Source organism: Pomacea canaliculata, linkage group LG3 (assembly GCF_003073045.1).
Source record: "Pomacea canaliculata isolate SZHN2017 linkage group LG3, ASM307304v1, whole genome shotgun sequence".
Lineage (NCBI taxonomy): Eukaryota > Metazoa > Mollusca > Gastropoda > Architaenioglossa > Ampullariidae > Pomacea > Pomacea canaliculata.
The window spans coordinates 5208569-5231397 of record NC_037592.1 but is presented as its reverse complement, the minus strand read 5'-3'; the positions used below and the strand labels follow the sequence as shown (position 1 = coordinate 5231397).

The window sequence follows — 22829 nt, the reverse complement described above, 5'->3', positions numbered from 1 at the left end:
TGTGGAAATCCACATGCAGGAAAGTGGTTCTGCTTGAGTGCTTTTTGCTGTGATGGCAGTTTGCCACTTGGGATTCTGCCTCAGCTGCTGTTGAGTCAGAAGAGAATGAATAAAGTCTTAAATGGGAATAAAAGAGAAAGGTATATGGTAGAGTTTCAAGCCATATAGACAGATGTAAATTTGCTGCATGATGTCAGAGTATTATTATCTTTGTTCCTTGTACCTATACAGGTGGATGAGACTATACTACAGAGTCATTCCTTGATGACATTTAATTTTACTGGGAAAATAGGTTTTCCTGAAACTTTTGTTCAGGTGTTGCTTGGGTAATATTTAAGAATCTAGGCTAACAGACTTTGGGACAGTATGGTGAGATTATTTTTAGCACTAACACAGTTAACAACTGCAGTCCTTAACAGTTGCATGAGATTTTTGGTTCTCTTTTGGTACTTCCTCTGTCATCCTTTTGTTTGATCAGTTTTTGTACGTGTAGCAGTACAAACCTACAGATGCATACAACACAGGAGATCATTTTAATCCAAAGTCAAATTAAGGTGTTTAAAATATACTTTATGTTGAAAAGAAATGTATAATGGGACCCAGTGGAATTGAGTGTGATGCCAAGTTTTACGAGTCTAGTGTGGAGGTGAGATGTGGATTTAGGCCTGACTTCATCTACTGACCAAGGGTGCTTAGCAACATCTATTTTCTATTAAAGCCTGGATATTTTTAACCTGTGTTGTATCATTGCATTATTTAAACGTGTTCAAGCTAGCTGGGGTTTTTTTTTCCCGAATAACCAAAATATTCTCAAAACATTTTCTGGCATCATGTCCTTGTGACTGTGGTGAAGCTGTGGTTTTTGCTTATTACTGTTTAAAAGCATATATTAAAGAATTACTAAGAATAATTTTTGTTACTAGATGCTTGCTTTGCTATTCAGTCACTTCTGTTGCTTAGATACACAAATGCCATGTTTCATTTCTGTATGCCAATGTCCCAAGTCTGATTTTGTTTCAGGAGAGGCTTCATGTGACCGCACTTTAGAACGCGAGAAAACTTTAGATAGGCTTAAGCGGAAACGTAAGCTTACAATTTTGGTTCACAGTAGCGACAGAAGTCTTACTAATTTTTAGTTGGGGATATTTCTGAGTTTGGTTTTGCCCTTCCCTTTCTTTCTTCCCTACTCATGTACTAAATGCGTTTGTGGTAGAGATAATTTTAACAGAATTTGCTTCCCAGGCATCGTCTCGTAGTTTAAGTCTAGTTTTGACGAGCTACTTAACAGAATACATGTACTTTGGAAAAAAAAGGGGCTTGGTAATAATTAAATAGTGACCATTGTTAAGTATGAGGCAGGTGTGGGGGGGAGGAAACCAGAAAAAGTAAACAACTGGAAATTTTAATGTAATTTTGTATGATAAAAAGTGAATTTGAAGAGAAAAGTGAAATGTATATAGATGTACAATTACTAGCATAGAGGAACATGAGATCACAAAAGGCAGGAACTAACAGCTCAAAGTAGGCAAAAGACCATTAACATGCTGGTGCAAGTGTCTGGGAATATGTTCTGCGATGATTTTAGCTTCCAGTTTTCCTTCCTGGCATGGTAGATGCTTCTGCTTCTGTTTTCTGCTTTTTGTTTTGTTTTTCCCGCAGCTTTTTTGTGAAGAAATTTATGCTTGTGTGTGTAATCATTGATTTTATGAATTCCCCCAGTTGTCAGGAAAGTCTTCAGTTTTTGTTTCTGGTGTTGACGTTCAGTTTTTGAGTTAATGGAACATTTGTTTGGGTGGAGGGATGAATCTTGTGTGTAGGTGGAAGGAACTTCTATTTTCTGATTTTTAAGAGCAAATTGTATGATGCTTAATCCTTGTGACTAGCAGAGTTGCAGAATTGTTTTAATGAACTTGATTGCACTTTCTTGTTTCATAATTGAAAATAAAATACTCAAAGGGTTTTATCCTTTTGGAGGGGAGTAATTTTGTTTTAATTGGCACTCGGTTTACATTTATAATTTTTGTTGTGTGTTTACCAGTGCAGTTTATTTACACTGAGAAAATTTTAAGAAATTACTGAGTTGACTGATTGTGACACAGAAGTGTCATCTAGTGATCCTCATCAACTCAGTTGCTTCTCTGGCTACTTCTAACTAGTGTTTTCACATTCTCTTTTCTCTCACTGGATGGGAGGGGAGGTTAGAGGGGAGCACACACACACACACGAGTTATTGGGACAATGATCTGACAGCAATAGTACTCTTTTGATAGAAGCATACTGAGTATAAATATTCTGCTTTTGTATCATTATCACAGATAAAATAGTCATTTTTGTACATACATATGCATGTACAGGCACACACACTTGCTTTCTCCCCATGGGGCAGTCAAGGGGTGCAATGGCTAGCGCCTGTCACTGATACAGTGTGGGTTGGCTGTCCTGGGTTCAGCTCTCATCTTAAGCACACTGTGGTATCTGTTTACAGGCCTGGCTGCTTTGTGGTGATGTGGCCTTAGTTGCTGGCTTGTCTTAAAACACCAATTCTGTTTCTCTCCTCACACAGAATACACCTACCACATTGCCATTGATAGACAAGGAAATAATTATCACACCTGTTGTCTTTTAGTATGACAATAAAATGTTCAGAATAGTTTTCTACATTCCTGTATATTTATGCCTAATCTCTATAATTCTGGTTATGACATTTCTACCAATGAACAGAGAGCAGTGAGGACTCTGTTTACCCTTGGTCTGTGAAAATCATGCTTGTTGAGTCTTGTTTTGAATTTGCTTAGTTCTCAACAAACTGTGCTTTAATACCAGTTGGATATTGGCTGGATTGCTACATCAGAAAAGCATGTTGATCATGTATTTAGACACATGATCTTGTGTGTGTGTCTCTCTCTAAGAATAAAGCAGAGGATGTGGTCACCCAAGGTCTTTAAGTGTTGTGTGACATTGGGCATGGTATACATTATTATTACATCTTGCATCTGTTTCAAAACTGAGTGCTTTAGTATGCGCCGTGTGATTACTCTGCACATACACGTTTACCAGCAGTAGTCGCCTTGTAAGTGCTTGAGTTTAATTTTGATTCCTGATGGGGCACTAAACGAAAATGCACAGCTTGTAGTGCGCCTGGGAAACCATGGTCTGTCAGAGACCCTGGCATCAACCATACTAGTCTAGAAGTGTTTACATAGTAAACAACTGCCTCCACCGGTAAGTCGCTTGACTGGTTGATGGTAGTGTGATGCACTTCTTTATGGTTCTGTGGTGATGGGTGGCCTCCCTTTTCTGGCAAGCTTGAGCAATTTGTAATCTCCTTCCACCCAGCAACACCGCCAACCACTACAGTTTTGACCTTATATAAACCATTTTTTCCATCATACATTTATCCTGTTCACGCTAGCAAATTTTGTAGTGTGAAAATAGCAACACATCTTCACATTCTTCTTTTCTTCAAATAGACGTTAACGTTTACAATGAAGACTGCAAAAACAGTGTGGTCAGTAAGGGTTTAATTAACCTCTAAGTGTATATTGTAGTACAAGATGCAGATGTACTGCTAAGTAAGATATTTTGTGATGTTGAATATGATTTACACTCATTACAGAATCAAGGTTGGATTTTACATTTTGCTTGACAGCAGCATATTTAATAAATATATAAAACCAGAGATGACTTTGCATCAGTGTTGAATTAATAAAAAGAATTCATACAAAAATATCTCTTTTTTTATGAGTTGCTTTTTCTTTTCAGAGACGGAGGTGGAAAAGCTAAAGAAAGCAGTAGATGCACTGATGCTGTCCAATGAAGACAAGGTAGTAATGATAAATGAATTCTAATCTGAAGGCTGTGATAGATGTTGGTCCAAAGCACATTATGATCACTCATAAAATCATCCTTGTTTCTTCTTTTTCTGCTAACCCATCTTCCAGCGCAAAGCAAATGATGTGAAATAACGCAAGAAACAGCTTCAGCCTTTCTATCCCTCATAACTCTTCCCTCTAGCTCATATTTCTCTTCCTTCCCCCTCCACTTGCTTTTTTTTTCTGTTGCTGAACTCTAGTGTTTATTTTTTGTTAGTCCTGTTTGTGCTTAGAAGAGATGGATGCACAAACTTGAACAAGCAGTTTAGCAGAGAGCTCTTCACCATCTCTTCTAAGCACAAAACTTCTTTCACTTTTTTTTTTTTAGGTGTTTGTGGCTTGCAGATAATTAAGGTTTAATTGGCTGTGTCGTGACAGCTGTTTAGACATCTTGTCATTGTTCAGGATTCATTTTTCTCCCACATTTTCTTTCACAGATCTTACAAGGTGATCATGACAATTACTCATCTGAAAAATGCTGTAGACATTAGGACCAAATCTTGAAGCCGTGATACAGCATTCAGTTCCACTGACAACAATTAGACAATATTGACATCAAAGAAACCTTAATAAGATAAATATTGTTATTAATGTAAATAAAACGTTATAATTTTTTCCAACTGCAGTATGTGATGAACTTTAGACTTTTCATTCATCTGCATCCCTCAGATATAAATACTTGCACCCAAGAGGTATCCCTAAAAAATAATTACCTGCACACCAGAGGCAGGGGTTTTTAAGAAAGAATTTCTTGATGGATTTTATTTCAGGATCGGAGACTGGACGACATGAGGCGACTGCTGAAGCGCTACAGACGAGTAGAAGAGATTCTTGTCCAAGCACAGGGGAGGAAAGGTATGTTGGCTACACTATTTGGTACACAGGAGAGATCAAAGAATTAACCATAGCCTCATTGTGAGAATTTCCAGGTCAGATGACATCATCTGCTTGTAAAATTATCAAGTAAAAAAAAAATAATAAATAAATTTAAAACATAATAAAAAAGAAGACCCCACACACTTTACCAACCCAGTTTGTCTTAGAAAGATTCAGGCAGAAACTTCCGACATTTCATGGTTTATTTTAGAAAGCTAATGTTTACATGCAAGAGAAGGAAGTGGTGAGCTGTATAAGATCTTGTGTTACCCTGTGTAATATTAAGGGTGAATAATTTTTACATAATATTACAAAATAATGTTCGGAGTTAGCACTGGGGAGATTAGTGACAATTCGCCTTTAAAATCATTTTGCCGTTGCTGTATCTAGCTGTAGAGGAGCTCCTGCAGAATATTGAGGATGACACTAGCTCCAACTCCTCCACCACACCGTCCATCCATGACACCTCTTTGAGGGACAGCGGCATGGTGAGTAGTGCAAGCATGTTTGTCATGTCAGTGGCAGGCTACATGTGTGTGAGTTTGTGTGTATATCTATGCAAACAAGCTTAGGGTGGAAATATTGCACACTTGTGTATGCGCATGTCATTTACCATTTTTAAATATATATATAAAACACACATAGTCTTGGAGCAGACACTACAATGAGAAATTTCAGATGCCCAGCCTTTTTTGGGGGGTGGATGTGTACAGAGATCTTACAGATAAGAGAATTTTCCCTGAATTTGTATTTGATGAATGTGGTCACAACCTAGGAGAGTAAAGAAGGAAATGAGGTGATTTGTTTATATCTGGACAATAGACTTGGGACAAACCAACTAAAAACTTTGAAAAAGAAAATAAAAAATTAACTCCTTAGGGACATAAACTAAACTTGGCATTGCAGCTTAGCACGTTCTGTGTGTGTGTGTGTGTGCAGAACGATGAGTACAGAGAAAACAGACATGGAATGTCATCCCCAAGTGCCACCAGTACTCCAGGTACGTACACCTCATCGGGTGGTGGAAAAGGGAGATAATTCTCAAGAATACAGAGGAGCATTGCTGTATTAACTTTGATTGGCTCTGATGGAAATAATGTTTCAGAAGTGGTGTATTTATAGAAGAGGAGTGTCATGAAAACTCCCACTGGGGAGTAGACAGACACTGCATGCATGCCTGCGCACACATCATTGGCTGTGCGACTTCTGAACGTTGCTGTATGTGCAAATGAATGTAGATCATATGTGAGCCTGAACCATGATTGTTTGAGAGTCTGTTTGGTGCAGCGGATATGAATATGTCGTGGTGGTGGTGTTTGTCCATATAGAGTTGTCTACAATTGCCCTCTGGGATAAATAGTCGTATCATCATCACCTTCATCATCTTCCACTGGATTTTTTTTTTTTAATGTGTACTTTAAACAGTGTTTTGTTCGTGCTTAGAATACAAAGTAGGAAGAGTAAAAATTAAGTTTGCTGTCTTTCTATTTTCATCCATTGTTTGTTGTAATACCTTTTAGATCTTTCAGTTGTTTTCTTGTCCTCTCTTTTCAGTTCACAATACGGATGCCAGTCGCTTCAATGGAAATGCCAGTGTAGTGCCAGTCCACTCCCTGCCAGCCAGTGCCAGACAAGCCCTGGGCATGACTCGCTCCAACAGTTGTGAGAACATTGCGGCTTCTGGAGACAAGGTCTTTGCTGCTGCTTACTCTCTCATAACTTTTTTCCTTTCATTCAGTATTTAACTGGTCTACCTTCATATTCAGAGCTACTTTGTTGTTGTATTTTGTTTTTCTAATGTTTCAACATTGAAACCACCTTTTTTAAATCTTAACTTGTTTGTTTGTGAATGCTGTGGTCTGGCTTCCATAGCAGTCATTTTCTATGCTAAGATCTCAAATGTTTTAAGTAAATTGCCACTGATAGCAATATATTTCTTTCGACAAAGAATAACGTGAGAAGAAAAGAATAATTCATTATCTAATTTCCATCAGATGGTGTAATAAAATTTAAGGCTAAAAGATATGTTTTAAGTGTGTGCAAATGTAACTGATGTTTACTGGTATTTCTTTCCAGGGACCACAAGAAGGCAAAAAGAAGGAGAGTAACTCTGGAATCGGGGGTAGTTACGGTACGTTGCCCAAGCACAGTAGCAGTTACGGTGCCAGCAATAGGGAAGGTGCTTCTATTGAGCGGGACATTTCCGGGTCAGCTAAGCGCAATCGCGGCTTCCCCACCCTGAGTAAAACGCTGTTGCGCATAAGGTCAGGCAAGCGGAGCTCGTCAGCACCCAACTTAGGTGAAGCCACGCCTCCTCATTTGCATGCCGAGTCCATCATGCAAGCTGCCTTGAGTCTTCTGTAAACCAGACTAATCCCTTGCCAGTCACTGCTTGCATTTACTCTTTCCTGCAGCTTGGACCAATAGCAGCAGACAAGTCATGTGACCTTGCATGAATTTATTGATTGGCTGGATGAACTGCCAGTGTAGGCTATTGAGTAATTAAACACTAGCCATGTGTTTGCATCTCCTAACTTTCTGTCAGTAAAAAATACCAGACATGTGAATATCTAAAGTATGCAGTTTTCCCTCATAAAGGACTGTGTGCTGTCTCAGGGTTTTCAGTGGCATAGGAATGTGCGGGTGGGCAGCCGCCCTTCAAAATAAATAGAAGGCAAGAATGTGAATGTTCTCTGTCAGCATGAAGTCCCCCATTCCAGAAGACGAGCATCTTCCTACACCACTAGTTTTCTCCCATTTATTTTATTCCCGCTCACTTTGCACTTTCTTTGTTCTTCAATAATGACATGTGCAAGAATACACAATTTCATGTGAGTACTTTGATATCTTTAAATTTTTTTTTTTTCTCTTTCTTCTTTTCGCTAACATTTTTTCTTGTCATGAGGTGAGGATGAGTACGGAGAGGTTGGGCCACATTTCACATGTTTCTTTCATCTCTCATTCAGTGATGTTCCATGTGTTCGGGGTTTACTTCATGTTTCATAAGTCCATTGAATATGAATTTCCACTAAAAGTACTAGAAACCAAATTGGTTGGAACAAACGCAGGCCACTTTGTTGTATGATGTCTACTAGTTGTGGACTCAACTTCTGTAGTGTACAAGTCGGAGATCTTGTGAAAAAAAAACTGATCCAAAAATATTACATTATTATTATTCTAAAATTATTTTTGGTCACCTGGTGGTGTAATACAGCATTGATCAGTGCTGTGGAGGTGAAGGGATTCTTTGGTCCAAGGCAGATCCTAAACGGATAAATAATAACAGGCAAATCAATTTCCTGTCTCTGGTCCAGAGCTAGTTTGCATTAATGTGGATTAGATGATAAGGTTTGGGTCTTTCATTTTTGATTCAGTAATTATCTTCGACACCACATTTGCCACCCAAGTTTTCCCTCATGATGACTTTATTATCAGGTATCTAAAGTCAGTCTGGACATAGACTGGAATATATTCAGATGTACATCTTTTGTTTTGCTATCCATTTACTCACGAATGTTATTTTTAACCTCATATTGTATCTTGCTTTCAGCATGCTAAATATACCTGAGCGTTTGTTGTAGAAAGTTTTATGGGACAGCAACAGCATGTGCATGGATTGTACTTAACAGCTTGATCAGAAAACTTGCATGCATTATGTATAGAAAGTCAAATGGGGAGGAAAAAAACTAGATGGAGAAAGATGCGTTGGAGTATGTTAGCTTGAGATCGACCAGCCGAGCATGATTCAGTGTAGTCTTGAGCTGCTGCTTGCCAGCTACCTGTCTAAAGTTCTGGTGAGCATCATGACAGCAAGCAAGATGGCTAACTGCAGCAGAGGATCTTTTAATCAGAACTATTTTGGTAGCGCTGCAGTTTGTTTTTCCTTATCATTTTTCGTTTTTAGCATATTAATCCCTTGGAAATTGTAAATAATTGAAGCATTAGATGGCAAGACCTCTGGCAGAGCTTGAAACCTTTTGTCTTTGATAGCCAGGCTTGTTGAGGTTTTGATAGTAGTTGACAAAGCCTGTAACACTTATTTTTCACATGCTCTCCATGTTTTACTTTTCCTTCCTTTCTGCAATTACTCCCCCTGGACATGTATTGCAAAAGTGCTGCTCCAAAAAATAAACAATACTTGAATTTTGTGTTCCCCACAGGAAACAGTGTTGCTTTGGATAATACAGTTTTTTTGTTTTTTTATCCCATTCACATTTTGCTGACTATTTTAACATGTATATCTATATCTAACAGAATGTTTTTTGCATTTTTGTTTTGTTTTGTTTTGTTTGTGTTAAGTGACTTACATGGATAAAGCATTGTCATTTAAACTTTTTGAATGTTACCATTAGTCTCAGCTCTAAAGAGCAAGAACATTTAGCATAGAAGATCTCTGCTTACTGCATAAAGCTACAGTACCCTTCAAAGAATATTAAATATCTTTTGACAGCACAGTTAAGTCGATAACTTTCCTGTTTTTCTCATTTGTCTCATATTTTTTAAAACATCTTGATGGACTCTGATCATTGTAATTTTTTTTTAAGCTGCCATTGTAAGGGTGCAACTATATATATGATTTCCTTTGTATCACATTCATTTCCTAGGCCATTTCCCTTATTGTTACTGAGCAGGGAAAAATTGTGTTTGTGTAAGCAGTTAAACAAGCAACAACAAGTCACTAAGTGGCGACTGTTTTGTGATGACAGGCATATCCTGGCCTTCTTATCCTTTATCACTCTGTCCACCCTTCCCCTACCCCCACCCATGTCAATCTTCAAGGTCCAGACTGGGAAAGGGTTATTATTTCCCTGTAGTACTTTACACAACCTCTGCAGTAACGGACATGAAACATCAACACCTCAATTCACTTGCCAACCGTCTGTTGTTTAGTAATAAAACAAGGGCAACAAGTTTAGCTCTGTATGTGGGAGGTGTGTGAGAGATAGATGACAGCATGTACTTCCTTCTTTATATTTCATTCCCACTTCTTCCATTTAATTCATTAAAATTTCTTTATTCTGAGGTGATCAAATAGGACATGAATCTGTAAGAAATGCTGTACTTGACTGACCTGGGAAGGACAGCAGTTTGACATATTTGTGTCTGTGAATAAGCCGAACAGGAATGTGCAGTAATGAAGGCATCAGTCTGTTCTTTGTGTGGCGGCTCCTAGTGCAATGAGTAATGACTTCCTGTAGCCCTATTTCTCATTGCATCTAAATCTCTGTAGCTTTCATTTGATGAGTAGTCAAGGTTGAACATGCTAGCAATGCTCTAGATGAAAGGTGGTGAAACTCTACAAGCACTTCAGAAGTCGGGAATTAATGCTGAGTTTGATATCAGTGTAGTGTCTTCAGTGGGATTGAATTAGTGACAATTAAAAAATGGAAGGTAAGCTTAGAAGTCTACAAAGTATGTCAAAGAGTCCTTCGCCGAGAATGGCTAAAACACATGAGACACCATATCCTTACTAGCTTGGCTTTAAAAATTAATCTGACATCAGTCTTTGTCAGCAGTTGATGCATCTGTAGACTCATTTCTTCTGCTTAGATTTTTTTCTGAGAAGTCTGCTTCATTTTTATTCCATTTAGGAATTTTGTACCTGATTGTTCTGTTGTTGGTTATCATTTTGTGTGTTCTTGAATATTCATAAGCATGATTTGCTCATTAGTTCTTATGTGTGCATGCATGCATGTGTGTTGCTGTGTAGCTCACACAGAAGTTGTGACAGATGACGAGGATGGGCTGCAGCACATGGGAGTAGCAGGACCAATTGGCGTTGACCACAAGAAGAGGAGAGGGCTGAGGCGTTTGTTTGGCAGGTGAGATGTTTTTTCATTATCATTATTTTCATTGAATTTTTCCTTATTTCCTCAAATTGATGCACACTGCAGTGTAAGCTCTGCCACTAATCTTGTGCATAGAATCTATCTGTGGTAAACAAATGTCTGGCAGATTGAAGCGCAGCAGTTCACAAGACTTTGAAGGAGGAAGAGATCGCCATGATGGGGAGTTCAGACGAGGAGGGGTGCGTGCCACAGCCACAGCACGTCTGGGCTGGTCCCAGCGAAGTAAATTGTGAGTAGTGTTTATCTGCTGTGACATCATTTGTACAAGAATGAAAGTAAAGTGTTAGCTTGCCATCTACTCTATCTTACACACACACTTTTCCTGTCATTACCCTGGTTTGATTCATTATACAAGTCTTTTCGGGTTGCCGGTTCTGGCAGTCTGTCTTCTGCTTGACTTGAACATGGGTCTGTATGGTTTCCTGCAACTGACCCACACAGCAGTTTTCGTTGTCTGTCGCGCAGGTTTGACACGGATACACCATTTGCACGCTGGGACGGGGACCGTGTGATGGCATGGTTGAATGAAATTGGCCTGAATATGTACCTGGGCGAGTGCAAGCGCTGGGTACGCAATGGGGAACAGTTGCTGAGGGCATCTGCACACGACTTAGAGAAGGTAGGTGGCTGCACCAGTCTTGTATTCTTGAGACTGCTTTACTGCACTGTTCGTCCTGGTTTGTGACAAAGGATCACCATGAACCCTTACTAGGACCCCATCTACTGCTCAGATGAGGGATTTCCATTCCTGCTAATTTAAAGATTTCATTTAAGGAAGACCATCTAGACATCATAAGCTCATTGTAGGATCAGTCTTCTGCAGTCCCTTTTTTTCTTTCCCTAGTGTGTCCACTTTTTATTGCACATACTAGAGCTATGTGTATAAAAATGTGGACACATTCAAGTAAACACTAAATGAACAAAGAAAATAATGAAATGCATGCATATCGCTTTCTCCAGGACCTGGGAATGAAAAATCCCCTGCATCGGAAAAAGCTGCAGCTGGCCCTGCAAGCTATTGGATCAGAAAAGGGAGACCATCTCAGCCTTTTAGACCACAATTTTATTGCTCGTGAGTAGTTGTGTTGTGTCTTTCACATGTGTCTGTGATCACAACTCTTTGGGAATCAGTTGTAGAGTCATTCAGCCATTCTTCAGTGAGTTTCTCTGTGTTACAGTGATTCAGGCAGAGAGAGTTTGTGTGTTCACATGATCTGTCTTGTGACTGAAAATGCAAGAGCCTTCAAAACTTAAAAGTTGCAACATAAGTGTTTGTTGGGTTGGTTTTTTTTAAGCATAAAGAAACCAAAGTGTTTCTTAAACTCATTACCCTAAAGATAGGTGAGCACCATAGATGACTGTAATACATATTTGTCACAGGCTGGCTAGATGATATTGACTTTTGTACTTTTGTCAGGCTGGTTGGATGATATTGGTTTGCCCCAGTACAAGGACTTGTTCTATGATGCGCGTGTTGATGGCCGTATGCTTCACTACTTGACTGTGGTAAGTCTGTAATGCCTATTGTATATACAAATCTTTTCCTTTCACCTATTTAAACTAATAAAGCATTTGACTGCAGTAGAAATTGCTCGGTTGTAAAAGAAAAACAGAAACAAAATTGAAATACTGAAAGTAGACATGCTTAGATTGGTAAGCATCCATTCTTGACATTGACATATTGAACTGCTTAATATCATCATAATGTTAACATATTAATACTTCACCATATATAACAAAATGATTAATACAGTATATCTCCTGCATCTCTCGTAATGAACTAATGTAAAACAGCAACGCATTAACATTTTAGTTTAATGCAGTGTTAGTTACAGAACATTCATGAACTTAATGAATACATTTCCAAGCTGCTTTAGAGTACATTCTCTCTCTGTCAGCATCCATCAAGACATGATTAATACTCTAAAAAAAAAAAAATATCTCAAAGATTAACTGCTGTGGGGTTGTCTTGTTCCCAGGATGATCTTTTGGCACTCAAGGTCACTAATGAACTCCATCATATCAGCATCAAGCGAGGCATCCAAATATTGCGTCTCAATGCCTTTAATCCATCCTGCCTTCGGCGGCGGCCATTCCCAGAGGAGGTAGTGAACTGTTAAAACTTAAATGTTTTGTGTATCAATGTCAGTAGTATTAGTGCATTTAGTTCTGTCTTTGAGAAACAAGGATATCAATCACTCTCGAACTACAAGACAACAAGTGGCATCCACTGCATACATAAGTCTACCTGTTCATGTTTATATGGTTGCTAACTAGACTGTCTAATTTTTGTCCTCATTTCAGCTCAATCAGCCGATTCAAAATCAGCCAGGGGAGGTTATGCTGTGGACCAATCACAGAGTTATGGAGTGGCTACGTACAATCGATTTGTCTGAGTATGCACCAAACCTACGTGGAAGCGGTGTTCATGGGGCATTGATGGTTAGTCTGTAGTATATGATCTGTTGTGTGATGCCTTCGTCGTTTTAATTTTTTTAAATATTAAATAAATAATGAAATCCCTTAGAAACAATCTGTAGTCTGAGATTTTCATGGGCTTAATAATTTTATTGGTTAAAAATCGAGGAAAGCTACATTTGACACAAATTAACTGCAGTTTTTTTAATCTTTTTGTTTTGTTTTTTTTTCTCTTGTGTCGATGTCAGAATTTTTAGTGTGTTGATTTCGCATAGGTGCTGGAACCAAGATTCAATGCGGAGTTATTTGCCCAGTTGTTATCCATTCCTACCAACAAGACACTGCTGAGGCGACACTTATCTACCCACTTTGTGGGTATCATTGGCCCCGAGACCCAGACACGCAAGCGAGAGTTTGAGTCGTTGCCTGGCTACCAGCCTCTTCTTGTAAACGCAAAAGTTAAGGTCAGCATTTCACATAATGCATATTTTAAAGCTCAAGTGAAATAAATATTCTACTCTGCAGGATGCTGAACATTTTGTTGTTGTTGTTGTTGTTGTTAACTAAAAGAGTTTTGAAATATTTTAGGAAAGCTTTGGCAAGTCAGCTGCCATGTTGGGTTTTAACTTATTTGAAAATGGAAGTTTAGCATCACTGCCGTTGAATATGAATGTTTTGAATAAAGCTACAGTGGCAAGAAATCTTAAAAGTGTGCAGAGAAAAATGTTTCTGTTTTTGGTACAGAAAGGAAAGTTTGGTCTTTTTGGCCACAAACGTAGCAAGTCAGAGACAGAGGCTGATGGATTTATTTGCCCAATGGATGGTCAAAACTCACAAGGCACGCTGAAAAATGGAACTCAGGTTAGTACAACAAATAATCTGCTCTTTTTCTCTGACATATACTTGAATACTTCTATTCTTCCTTTTAACATTTTCTGTTATTACAATCATGTCAGTATCTATCTTTCACACGACCGATGCTATTGTATTGCAGGGTGATGCCAGGGCAGCCCAGGAGATTGGTGCTATGTCGAAAGAAATAAACTCCCTTACAGTAAGCAGTCTTTCTGTAAAACAGTTTTTGACTGTAACTATGTTGGTCATTATCAGCCTTACAGTGAGCACTCTTGTTTAGAACTAATCTTGCTTTCTGTAACAATAGTGTTTTTAATGCTAACTCCCTTTGCTCATCAGCCTTAAACTCAAAGCCATGGTTGATAGGAAAGCATAATTCATCCTGAGTAAATGAACTGTGACCCTTGGTAATAGTTGATAGGAGCAGCTGCCACACTCAGCTAATGAAGTGTTACTTAAATGAATTAGCTTCTTTACACTTTATAAAGGAAAAACATAAATACAAGAGCTATTACAGATTTTGCCTTATTTGACATGATTCTGTGAGAAGGTGATATATAAATCACAAATATGCCAGTGAAATGTTGCAATAACATCACATCACATTGCTTGCTGGTACCATTTTCAAATTGTTTTCATCTAGAATCATGACTATGCTAAGTTTTATAGTTTATTTTTGATAACTGATGTGGTTTTTTTTTTTTTTTTAACTAGACCATGCTGTCTCAGGAGAGGTTTCTTGACTCGGCCAAAACATCGAACGTCTGATGCAAGGAAGTGGCTGCTCCTCCCTCCAAGTTTCCGCTGTTTGCAGAAATGGAACCTTACTTTTCTCTTGTCTCTTGGCTATGGCATCAGGGTGGATAACTTTTCAAGATGATTGAAGCATTCATTTACTGGAAACAGTAACTGCTTTCCGACAGCTGGAAGAGTGGATGGAGCACATGCCTTCAGAGGAGTTTGATTATCCTCATCACATTACTTACTGAAAACTTGTCATAAATGTGTGAAAGAGCAAACTTGTTTGAGAAGAATCATACTGCTGCCGTTGACAGTTTGCTAAAACCAGGATCTTATCAAGAGACTTTAGACAAAAAGAACAAAAAGAAAATATGCAAGACAGGTTGTGTTGTCTGTCTACCATTTTTTTAAACTAAACACTGACTTTCAAAGAGCATGACCAAAAATCAATTTGTGGTCATGATCATTTTGGTCAGAACTGGATCTGGCTGAGCATCCAAGAAAAGGCTGGCCTTAATTCATGGATGACTTATCATGTTGTGATGAAGATGTTCGCAATGGCTATGTTTTCTTACTGGTATTTCTTATCTGTGGAGATAAAGTAATCTGAAGACAGTTGAAGTTTGTGTTAATTGAGAATTCAGAGTGCATAGTGTGATGTTGAAGATCGGTTCTTCATCTGTACGGAGATGGATGACAATGTATAAAAATTTCAGACAGTATGTGGTTGTGCATAAATACTGAAATAAAGACTTCGTGAAAGAAAATGACTCGTGACACTGGAAACAACATCCGACACCATGTTAGAAAGGAATTATTTTCTGTCAACACTGATGTCTTTCTGGAAATGTGGACTTCAACCTCACTTTGTCTGAAAGATTTGTGAAAAATCCTAAAATCTCTGGAATCCAAAGTTAGAAAGGATTCGTGTATTGTATACCATCACACCATTTAGTGCCATAAGGAATGGTGCTGAAAGAAGTGTTTAAACTCGCTGACTCTGGCTGTGGACTTTGATTCTTGTGTGATTTTTTTTCACTGCCTGGTCTGAATACAATAAATGCCCCTGTGTGCAGGGTGCTAAAATGTGCATCTGCAGCAGTAGCTACCATGACCAGAGATAGTGGGCCCAGGTTGTACAGCATCAGGATACAGAAGAGAACAGCTGTGTAGCATCCACATTTACAGGCGGCTTACTGCGTGAGGGAAAGAGTAGTAGTCTGCAAGTGAACTGCAAAATTTACACCAATAACTTTTTCTTTATTTGAAGTGTGATCATCATTGAAGATGCTGTGGCTTAGACAGGTAAATTCTGGGTACTTTATCCTCAGCTCCAAAGCATGCTTTGGATGGAGTATAAAGGGGTGGAAGAGGATTAGTGTTCCACAATTTAAGGGAGATAATACCTTCATAAACCCATTTGGATTTCCTGTTTAGTGTTTTACGAAGATAAAGTTTTTTTATAGGAGCTTTCAAAAATCATCATCAACTCACTGTCTTGTAGTTACAGCTGTAAAATTTGAAGTGGTTAAAAGCATGCGTGTGCTCATGCATCTTGTGTATGTACATGCACGTGTGCATAATACTTAAAGAGACAACCTGCATTATGATTATTCCTAGCGTTCCATGCCATTCCCACGACCACTATGGCTATTGCAGGGATAACTTTGCCAGCTAAAATATTTTTTATCTCAAAAGAGTGCCAGTCCTAGCATAATAATCATTCACAATTGCCACAGTTTTGCGCCCACTATTTTCAGGGTACCATCACACTACAACTAACCCTGATAAATAATGACCTGGTTATCATAATTCGTGATACATCCAAACAAAGTCTTTTTTAATCTTTCTTTTTTTTTAAACATTTTATTACTTTTCATATGACATTTTTGATCAAAGCTTTCTCAGGCACTTGTTCTCAAAAGTTCTCTTTTGCGTGTTCTAACATGCCTGTTCTGATGCTGCTACCCCAAGAAGTGTGGAGCCATTAGCAGATTTACCCTCTGAGCTTGCTGAAACAACAAAACATTTATATCTGAGCCCATTCTTGCCTTGGTGAAGTGATTATTGTTGAAGTTTTCCTCCTCCCTTTGCTCAAGCAGGAACTCAAAGATGCCAAGATGGACAATGACACATGGTATAGGAACCTCACAGTCCAAAGATTTTCTTTCTTGTGAATGCATTAGCAGGCTGCTTCATGAGGATACTCTGTGTCGTGCCCTGGGTTTTATCTTGGTCACACTGTTCTTTCTCTGCAGCTGGCATCGGCTTAGCCATGACAGAACTGTAGTTGCTGGCTTCAAGCATAAAGTACTATCTCCCCCAACCCCTACCTATTGCGAAGTGACTGACATGCACCTAAAACTGCTGACTTTTTAAATAATAACTGTTCACAAAAATATCTGGTCTGGTATCACCAAAACCGTTGATGTCTTCCTCAATCTTACCTGCACTGTTTTCCAGACCATATGATCTATCCTGATCATCTACTCTTGATAAAATCCTATTACATATGGTATACTTGTGTTGCTGCTGCCAACTCCTTTGTAAAGGTTGCACTTGGGTTGGCCAAATGGTTTTCAAATTTTGCAAAAAAGTTTCTGCATAATTAGGATTTTATTCTGACAAATATTAAAAACCTGGTTAGGCAAGCCTACTATATGCTTTCAGGGATTGGGACAATCTTCCTAGCTTGCTACCAAGAGACTGCAGATTTCTTAGGTCACTTGGTGTTGCAGGAATTTTTCAGCAGAATTGACTTGCTGGTCATGGTGACCAACTTGATGTTGGCCTGGTAAAGCCTCATGGCGATCTGAAACTGCTGAAAGAAAAGTTTAAGAAAAATTGCCAAGACTTCAGGGGAGGGTAGGGGTTAGGGTAAGGACCCAAGTAAAGAGATCAACACCTGAAGACAGGCAGTCAAGAAAACCTGCTGCCTCAACACTGGCATAATGTAAATTTTATCGTGGCATTTATAGATGTTGGCACTTGGTGTTGGGATCAGCAAAGTTTTGACTTATAAAGATATTGGCAGTTCATCATTTTATATTGTAAGAGTTGCAGTTTGTGCATATTTTTTAAGTATTTAAATTTTGTTTGCATGTTTGGGACAAGTTGTAAATACTGACGATGGATGTGTAGGTAGGCAGATGAAGCTGTCAACCAGACTTGCAAAAATTTATTTTTGTAACCTTGTCTACCATATATAACTGAATATTGGATGAAACAACTGTTGCTCATTGTGGAGCAATTTGTATTTTTGTGCTTCAATATTTGTCATGGTCACTGGTATATGTGATTGACCTGGTCGTTGTGTTATTTGCCACTTGTGCCTTGCTTCTGACGTTCTCAACCAGTAAGCAGCGTTCATGTGCCACTCAGATGAAGCTAGCATGCCAAACCTTCAAGTTGTCTGTCTGTATCAGTGTGGACAGCTGGAGCTAAAGCGGGAGTACAATGGCCCAGATTCAGTTTATTACTCTCTTAACTCTTTAATCCCTTGATCATAACTATTATTATTGCTATTATTAGCGACCCCATCATCATTTCAGTCATCACTCTCTACATCTCTGCATTGTAGTCATTTTACCACCTTCTGCTGCCATCATTATGTTGATGTCAGGAAGTTGGTAGCTGCAAACTGAGCTACATAAAACAATGTACCATTCAAAGGTTAGTGACTTGTGTGAGCCTTACTAAGTAAAATCTTTGGGACAAGGTTGCGTGAAGTGTCAGTTTTTTGGTTAACTTTTAGGGTGTGTTTCCCTTAAAGTAATGCTGCTCTCTTATTATGTGAAAAGAAGCTGTGGTAATTGGTATGGACATGGATGGGGTGAGGTCAAGTGTTTTTGTGTTCTTCATAGCTTCCTATTTTATTTTAACCCTATTGTGCCTTGGCATGCTTCCACCCCACCCATCCTTGGCTTCCAGTCTCTTTAACCTTGCTCTCAGTCACCTATACCCCTACTTTCTAAACTGGTGGCTAAGGTAATCAACTTTTTGAGCTTGAAAAAAATGAAAATTTTGGTGACAGCAGCATCGAAAATGTAGCTTTATCTACATAAGTTATCTACATTTATTTTGGTCTACAGACATTTTCACTACAGCTGTATATGGAGTTCTTAAATCTCCTGATGTTCACAAAGTGTATTTTTATTCCCAGAAACCCCTTGATAGAACAGTAACATTAAAAAATATCTGTAAAATCATTTATCAGATTAATGGAAATTTTCCATTTGAAAACCATACAGAAATTTTTTTATATAAATCCTACGATGTGTCAACAGGACAGATTGTTGATGGTCTTGCTCTTGGATGTCCCTAATGTAATGTACTAAAATTTTTGTTAGCATATTTCCTTGATAATTTTGATGTTACAGCATGGGATACCCCCTGTGGTATATCTCAAGAACTATGCAGAACAGCACTTTAAAGATTAATCCCTATGTAATTTTTTCACTAAAATGCCATGAAATCTACAATTATTCGCCTACAGTCCTTATGGTCCTAAAAGAGTTAATTATTAAATAGATTATACACGTAGCATCATTTTCTAAGTTTTAGTGTAATTTTTCATTCAAGATTTAGAAATTGGGAAAGATTTTGATAAAGAGTTTTATCAAATGCAGAAGGTGTGCAGAGGAATTTGGACATGAAAAACTGATGTCAACTTTTTAAGACATTTCACAGAATACAAAACTTTATGAAGAATACTAGGCTGTAGCTGTTGGTGTGAAGATTATTTCTGAGACCTGATCAAAATTTATCTTCACAGATAATTTTTTTTGTTTTAGTACAGATTCTTTAAAAAAAAAAAAAGTAATGCTTGCAGTTGTCGACCGCTGCCAATTGTGGCCTAAATTTGTGATGCACAATTCACACTTGCTTTCCACGCCTCCCGAGTATTGTACTTAGTTAGTAGGTTGTATTATTGATTGTACCATGGGTCTTTTTTTCACCTCACCTCATTATGTTAAAAAGCTGCAGTTGCTGCATTGTCACCACTATTTTGTTGTCTTGTGCACACCTTTTGCAAAATTGTTTCAGTCATAATATGCTTATGCCCCAAAAGAATTTAATTTTGTTGTAGCATAGCATCTTAATGAAGATCAGCTGTTTGCATCTGAGAAATCAATTAAATTGAAAGAATTAAATGCAGCTAGACTGAGCATGCCAATTCAAAACAGTTAGAAATTAACATTAGAAAATTCAACTTCTTTTGGTGTTTTTGTAGGCTTTAATTTTGTTTTAACTCATTTAACAATGAGGTCTGCATGTTTCTACTGGTAAAGTGGGTGCTAACTTGTGTACAAACCATTCTGTTTAGTTCTGTCAGATATCGCCCCATCCCCCTCCCTTTAATGATTTAAGTGTTCACACTTAAGCATTTTACGGGTTTAAATGTTTAGAGTTTAAACTGGTAAAAACTTAATCTCGTGGCTTTTTTATACTTTAAATAAAATGAGGGATGAAAAATACTAGGATTGCAAAATGTAACCAATGATTTATTGTTTTTTGTCATGTTTACACTGTATGTGTGTGTAGTTCATAATTCAGCCAGTTACTTTAACAGACCAATAAAGAACACCTTCTTGGTGCTGAAATGAATTTTTTTTTTTAAATCTTTTTTATGTGAAAGTGCTGATGGTGATTAAATAAGCTTTGGTGAACCCGTCAGTGGCTGGTGGTGAAAGTGGCTAGTGTTTAATTTACTGCGCTAGACCTGTATTCACATTTGGCTGTTTGATGATGAAAAGATGTGAAGGAAGATTATGCAAATGCTGGATTTCTCAATTGATTTCCTTTTATTAAAGTCATTTGTTAATAGCATATACTCATGATAGTGATGAAAGTTTCTCTTCTTTTGATGGATTCAAACTTGATGCTTGTTTTACAGGGTTCCCAGGGATCAGGGATGGTGCCAAAAAAGGACCTTAAAAGGACCTTTCATGCATTCGAAAGGACCTAAGTGACAGTCATCAATGCTTAAGTTTTTCTCTTGTGTGGTCGGAAAGATGTATTATTTATGAATCTGTGGTCTTCTCTATGTTCTCAAATACATGTATTTCTAGTAATAAATAATCAAAGAGTTAATTTTGATGCCTGTCTGCCATATTTAGATTAGATAACTTAAAAAGTGTCCTTAGCGCGCTGATAACATACACCGTTAATGTTCCAAGTTTTCTAGAAATCTAAGTAATAATAATTGCAAACCTGAAAGCCATTCTTTGGTGTAATACAAAAGTCAGTTCACGTGTCTCTCTCTCGCACACACACTCTAATGGGAAGAGAGAGATAGAAATAGAGCTATGCACAGTAGTACTAGAAGATCAAAGTTCAAGAAAGAGTAAGTTTCTAAAGAACTTTTGAAAAAAAAGAGCGTTTTTTGCGAATACGGAAGGGCAACTAGTGTTGTACAGATGTGTAGACCAAACATTTTCTTGTGACTACAAGGAATGCCAAGGATTGGAGGATCAGATGAGGAATGAAAAGAGTGTGATCCTAATGCTAAACCAAAGATGGAATGAGTCGAAACTGTCAAGCATTACAGCCCATTTATTTTTAACCTTGAGATATTATTTAAGCATTCTTATTACACATACATGTAACACATGCAAACATATACATAAACAGCATGATATACTAATACACATAAGATTAAGATTACAAAATGACAAAGCAATCCATCTACTATAAGCAAAAGTTTCATTGATGAAATTCAATTCTTTGTCACCCCTACAGCTTTACCAATACTAAACAATACAATTTCTTTACACAACCTAATTTCCTCTAAATAGTTCTGGTTTTTTAACATGTTCCATAGCATACATGTACAGAATTGTGCAGGCTTATTTAAACTGAAATAAACATTAATTCTGAATGTCACAATTCAACACCTTTTAATTTCTTCCTGTAATCTATCAATGTCTGACTGAATCTTTGTTATCTCCTTCTTCTTGTCTTTGGCTAACAAACGCATGTTGTTAGATCTTTCAATAAGTGAAAACTTTTTTGCTCTTCAGCCTGGAAACTATGTCTGTCAGCCAGTTCCAGCAGGTGTCGTTCTTCGGCACTGGTGGTCTTTAGCCTTTTTGTGAGTATTACCAGCTCATCTCCTAATCTCTTTCTGTGGACCTGCTTTTCTTCTGTTTCCTTCTGCTGCTTCTGCTCAGAGAGGTAACGTTCATACCTGCCATAGGCACTAGAAGCGGATATCATCAGTGGTTTGGAGATCTCAACATTTTCCACCCCTCCCACACTGTGAATATGATCAAGAATTACTCTGCGTGCTTTTAGTGCAGTCTGACTAAGATTGTCAGCTACTGTTTCTTTGTTGAATGAAAATCCTCTTTCCACTGTAGCTTGACCATGAGAGAGTAGGAGTAACTGTCTGACAACAGACCACAACACCTGAAACTCTGCTTTTCCAGCAAGGGCATCATAAAACCAACTATCCAGTCTTTGTGTCATAGGGTCAAAAGCCTTACTACCACACTCACCTGCAGAACTGTCAAGAAAATTACGGAACTCTGACAATACCTTGTCACAAGTCACATCATCAAACCTTTTCACACCTTGGCAATACAACAAACCTTTTTCATTTTTTGTATTGATTTGTCTTTTTCCCCCATGGTCTTTGGGTTTAAGAAAGTTATGTTTCTCACTAGGGTGTACTTCAGTGGAGATTTATCCTGCAATTTTAGAACAACTGCTTTCAAAAAATCTCTGCATTCAGCTCTGAAGGCCATGAGAGTTCCATCGTTTACTGATGACTGTTTCTTAGCTACAGCCAGTAGTCTATCAACCCTGAAGCCAAGTTCGATCATGCTCAGATTGACATGGTTAGAACTGTTGCATATATCAACCTGCACAAGTTGGAGGGCAGTTTCACATTTATTAAGTACATTTGACTTGATAAATTTGTGCATCAGATTTTTCATAATGTCATGTAAGTCTAAACAAAGGAAAGGAAGAAGAGGCTGATCAGCTTGGTATTTTCTCAAAAAAGGTTCAAGTATACTGGCAATTAAACTAAAGAAAGCCAGATGACATGAAAGCAAAGGGGTAGATAAGACTCCAGCTTTTACAATATCAAAAGATTTGTTCTTTGGCAATGTTATTTTTTTCTCCATTGCAGCTTTGACAAATTTTTCCAAGTATGGAAGCATAACAATTGCTTTTTCAGCAACAGAATTGTTTTCAAGCCATCGGTGAGCAC

At 38.0% G+C, this 22829-nt stretch overlaps 1 protein-coding gene across 8 annotated transcripts in view; it reads left to right on the top strand.

The window, feature by feature from the left end:
* LOC112560634 (liprin-beta-1-like) overlaps positions 1-20218 on the top strand; it is a 67047-nt gene extending 46829 nt beyond the window's left edge. For 6 of the 8 annotated variants that reach the window (XM_025232586.1, XM_025232587.1, XM_025232589.1 and 3 more), the window contains 18 exons: positions 1021-1083; positions 3763-3824; positions 4643-4727; positions 5139-5236; positions 5688-5748; positions 6303-6439; positions 6825-7047; positions 10459-10570; positions 10704-10826; positions 11063-11216; positions 11558-11669; positions 12015-12103; positions 12577-12702; positions 12902-13039; positions 13291-13479; positions 13760-13876; positions 14010-14069; positions 14585-20218. In XM_025232586.1, the coding sequence (XP_025088371.1) occupies positions 1021-1083; positions 3763-3824; positions 4643-4727; positions 5139-5236; positions 5688-5748; positions 6303-6439; positions 6825-7047; positions 10459-10570; positions 10704-10826; positions 11063-11216; positions 11558-11669; positions 12015-12103; positions 12577-12702; positions 12902-13039; positions 13291-13479; positions 13760-13876; positions 14010-14069; positions 14585-14638 (2003 nt within the window). In that variant the 3' untranslated portion in view covers positions 14639-20218. The remainder of the gene's footprint in view (positions 1-1020; positions 1084-3762; positions 3825-4642; positions 4728-5138; positions 5237-5687; positions 5749-6302; positions 6440-6824; positions 7048-10458; positions 10571-10703; positions 10827-11062; positions 11217-11557; positions 11670-12014; positions 12104-12576; positions 12703-12901; positions 13040-13290; positions 13480-13759; positions 13877-14009; positions 14070-14584) is intronic. The other 2 variants (XM_025232590.1, XM_025232588.1) reach the window with 2 other exon arrangements.
* Positions 20219-22829: the final 2611 nt, after the last annotated feature.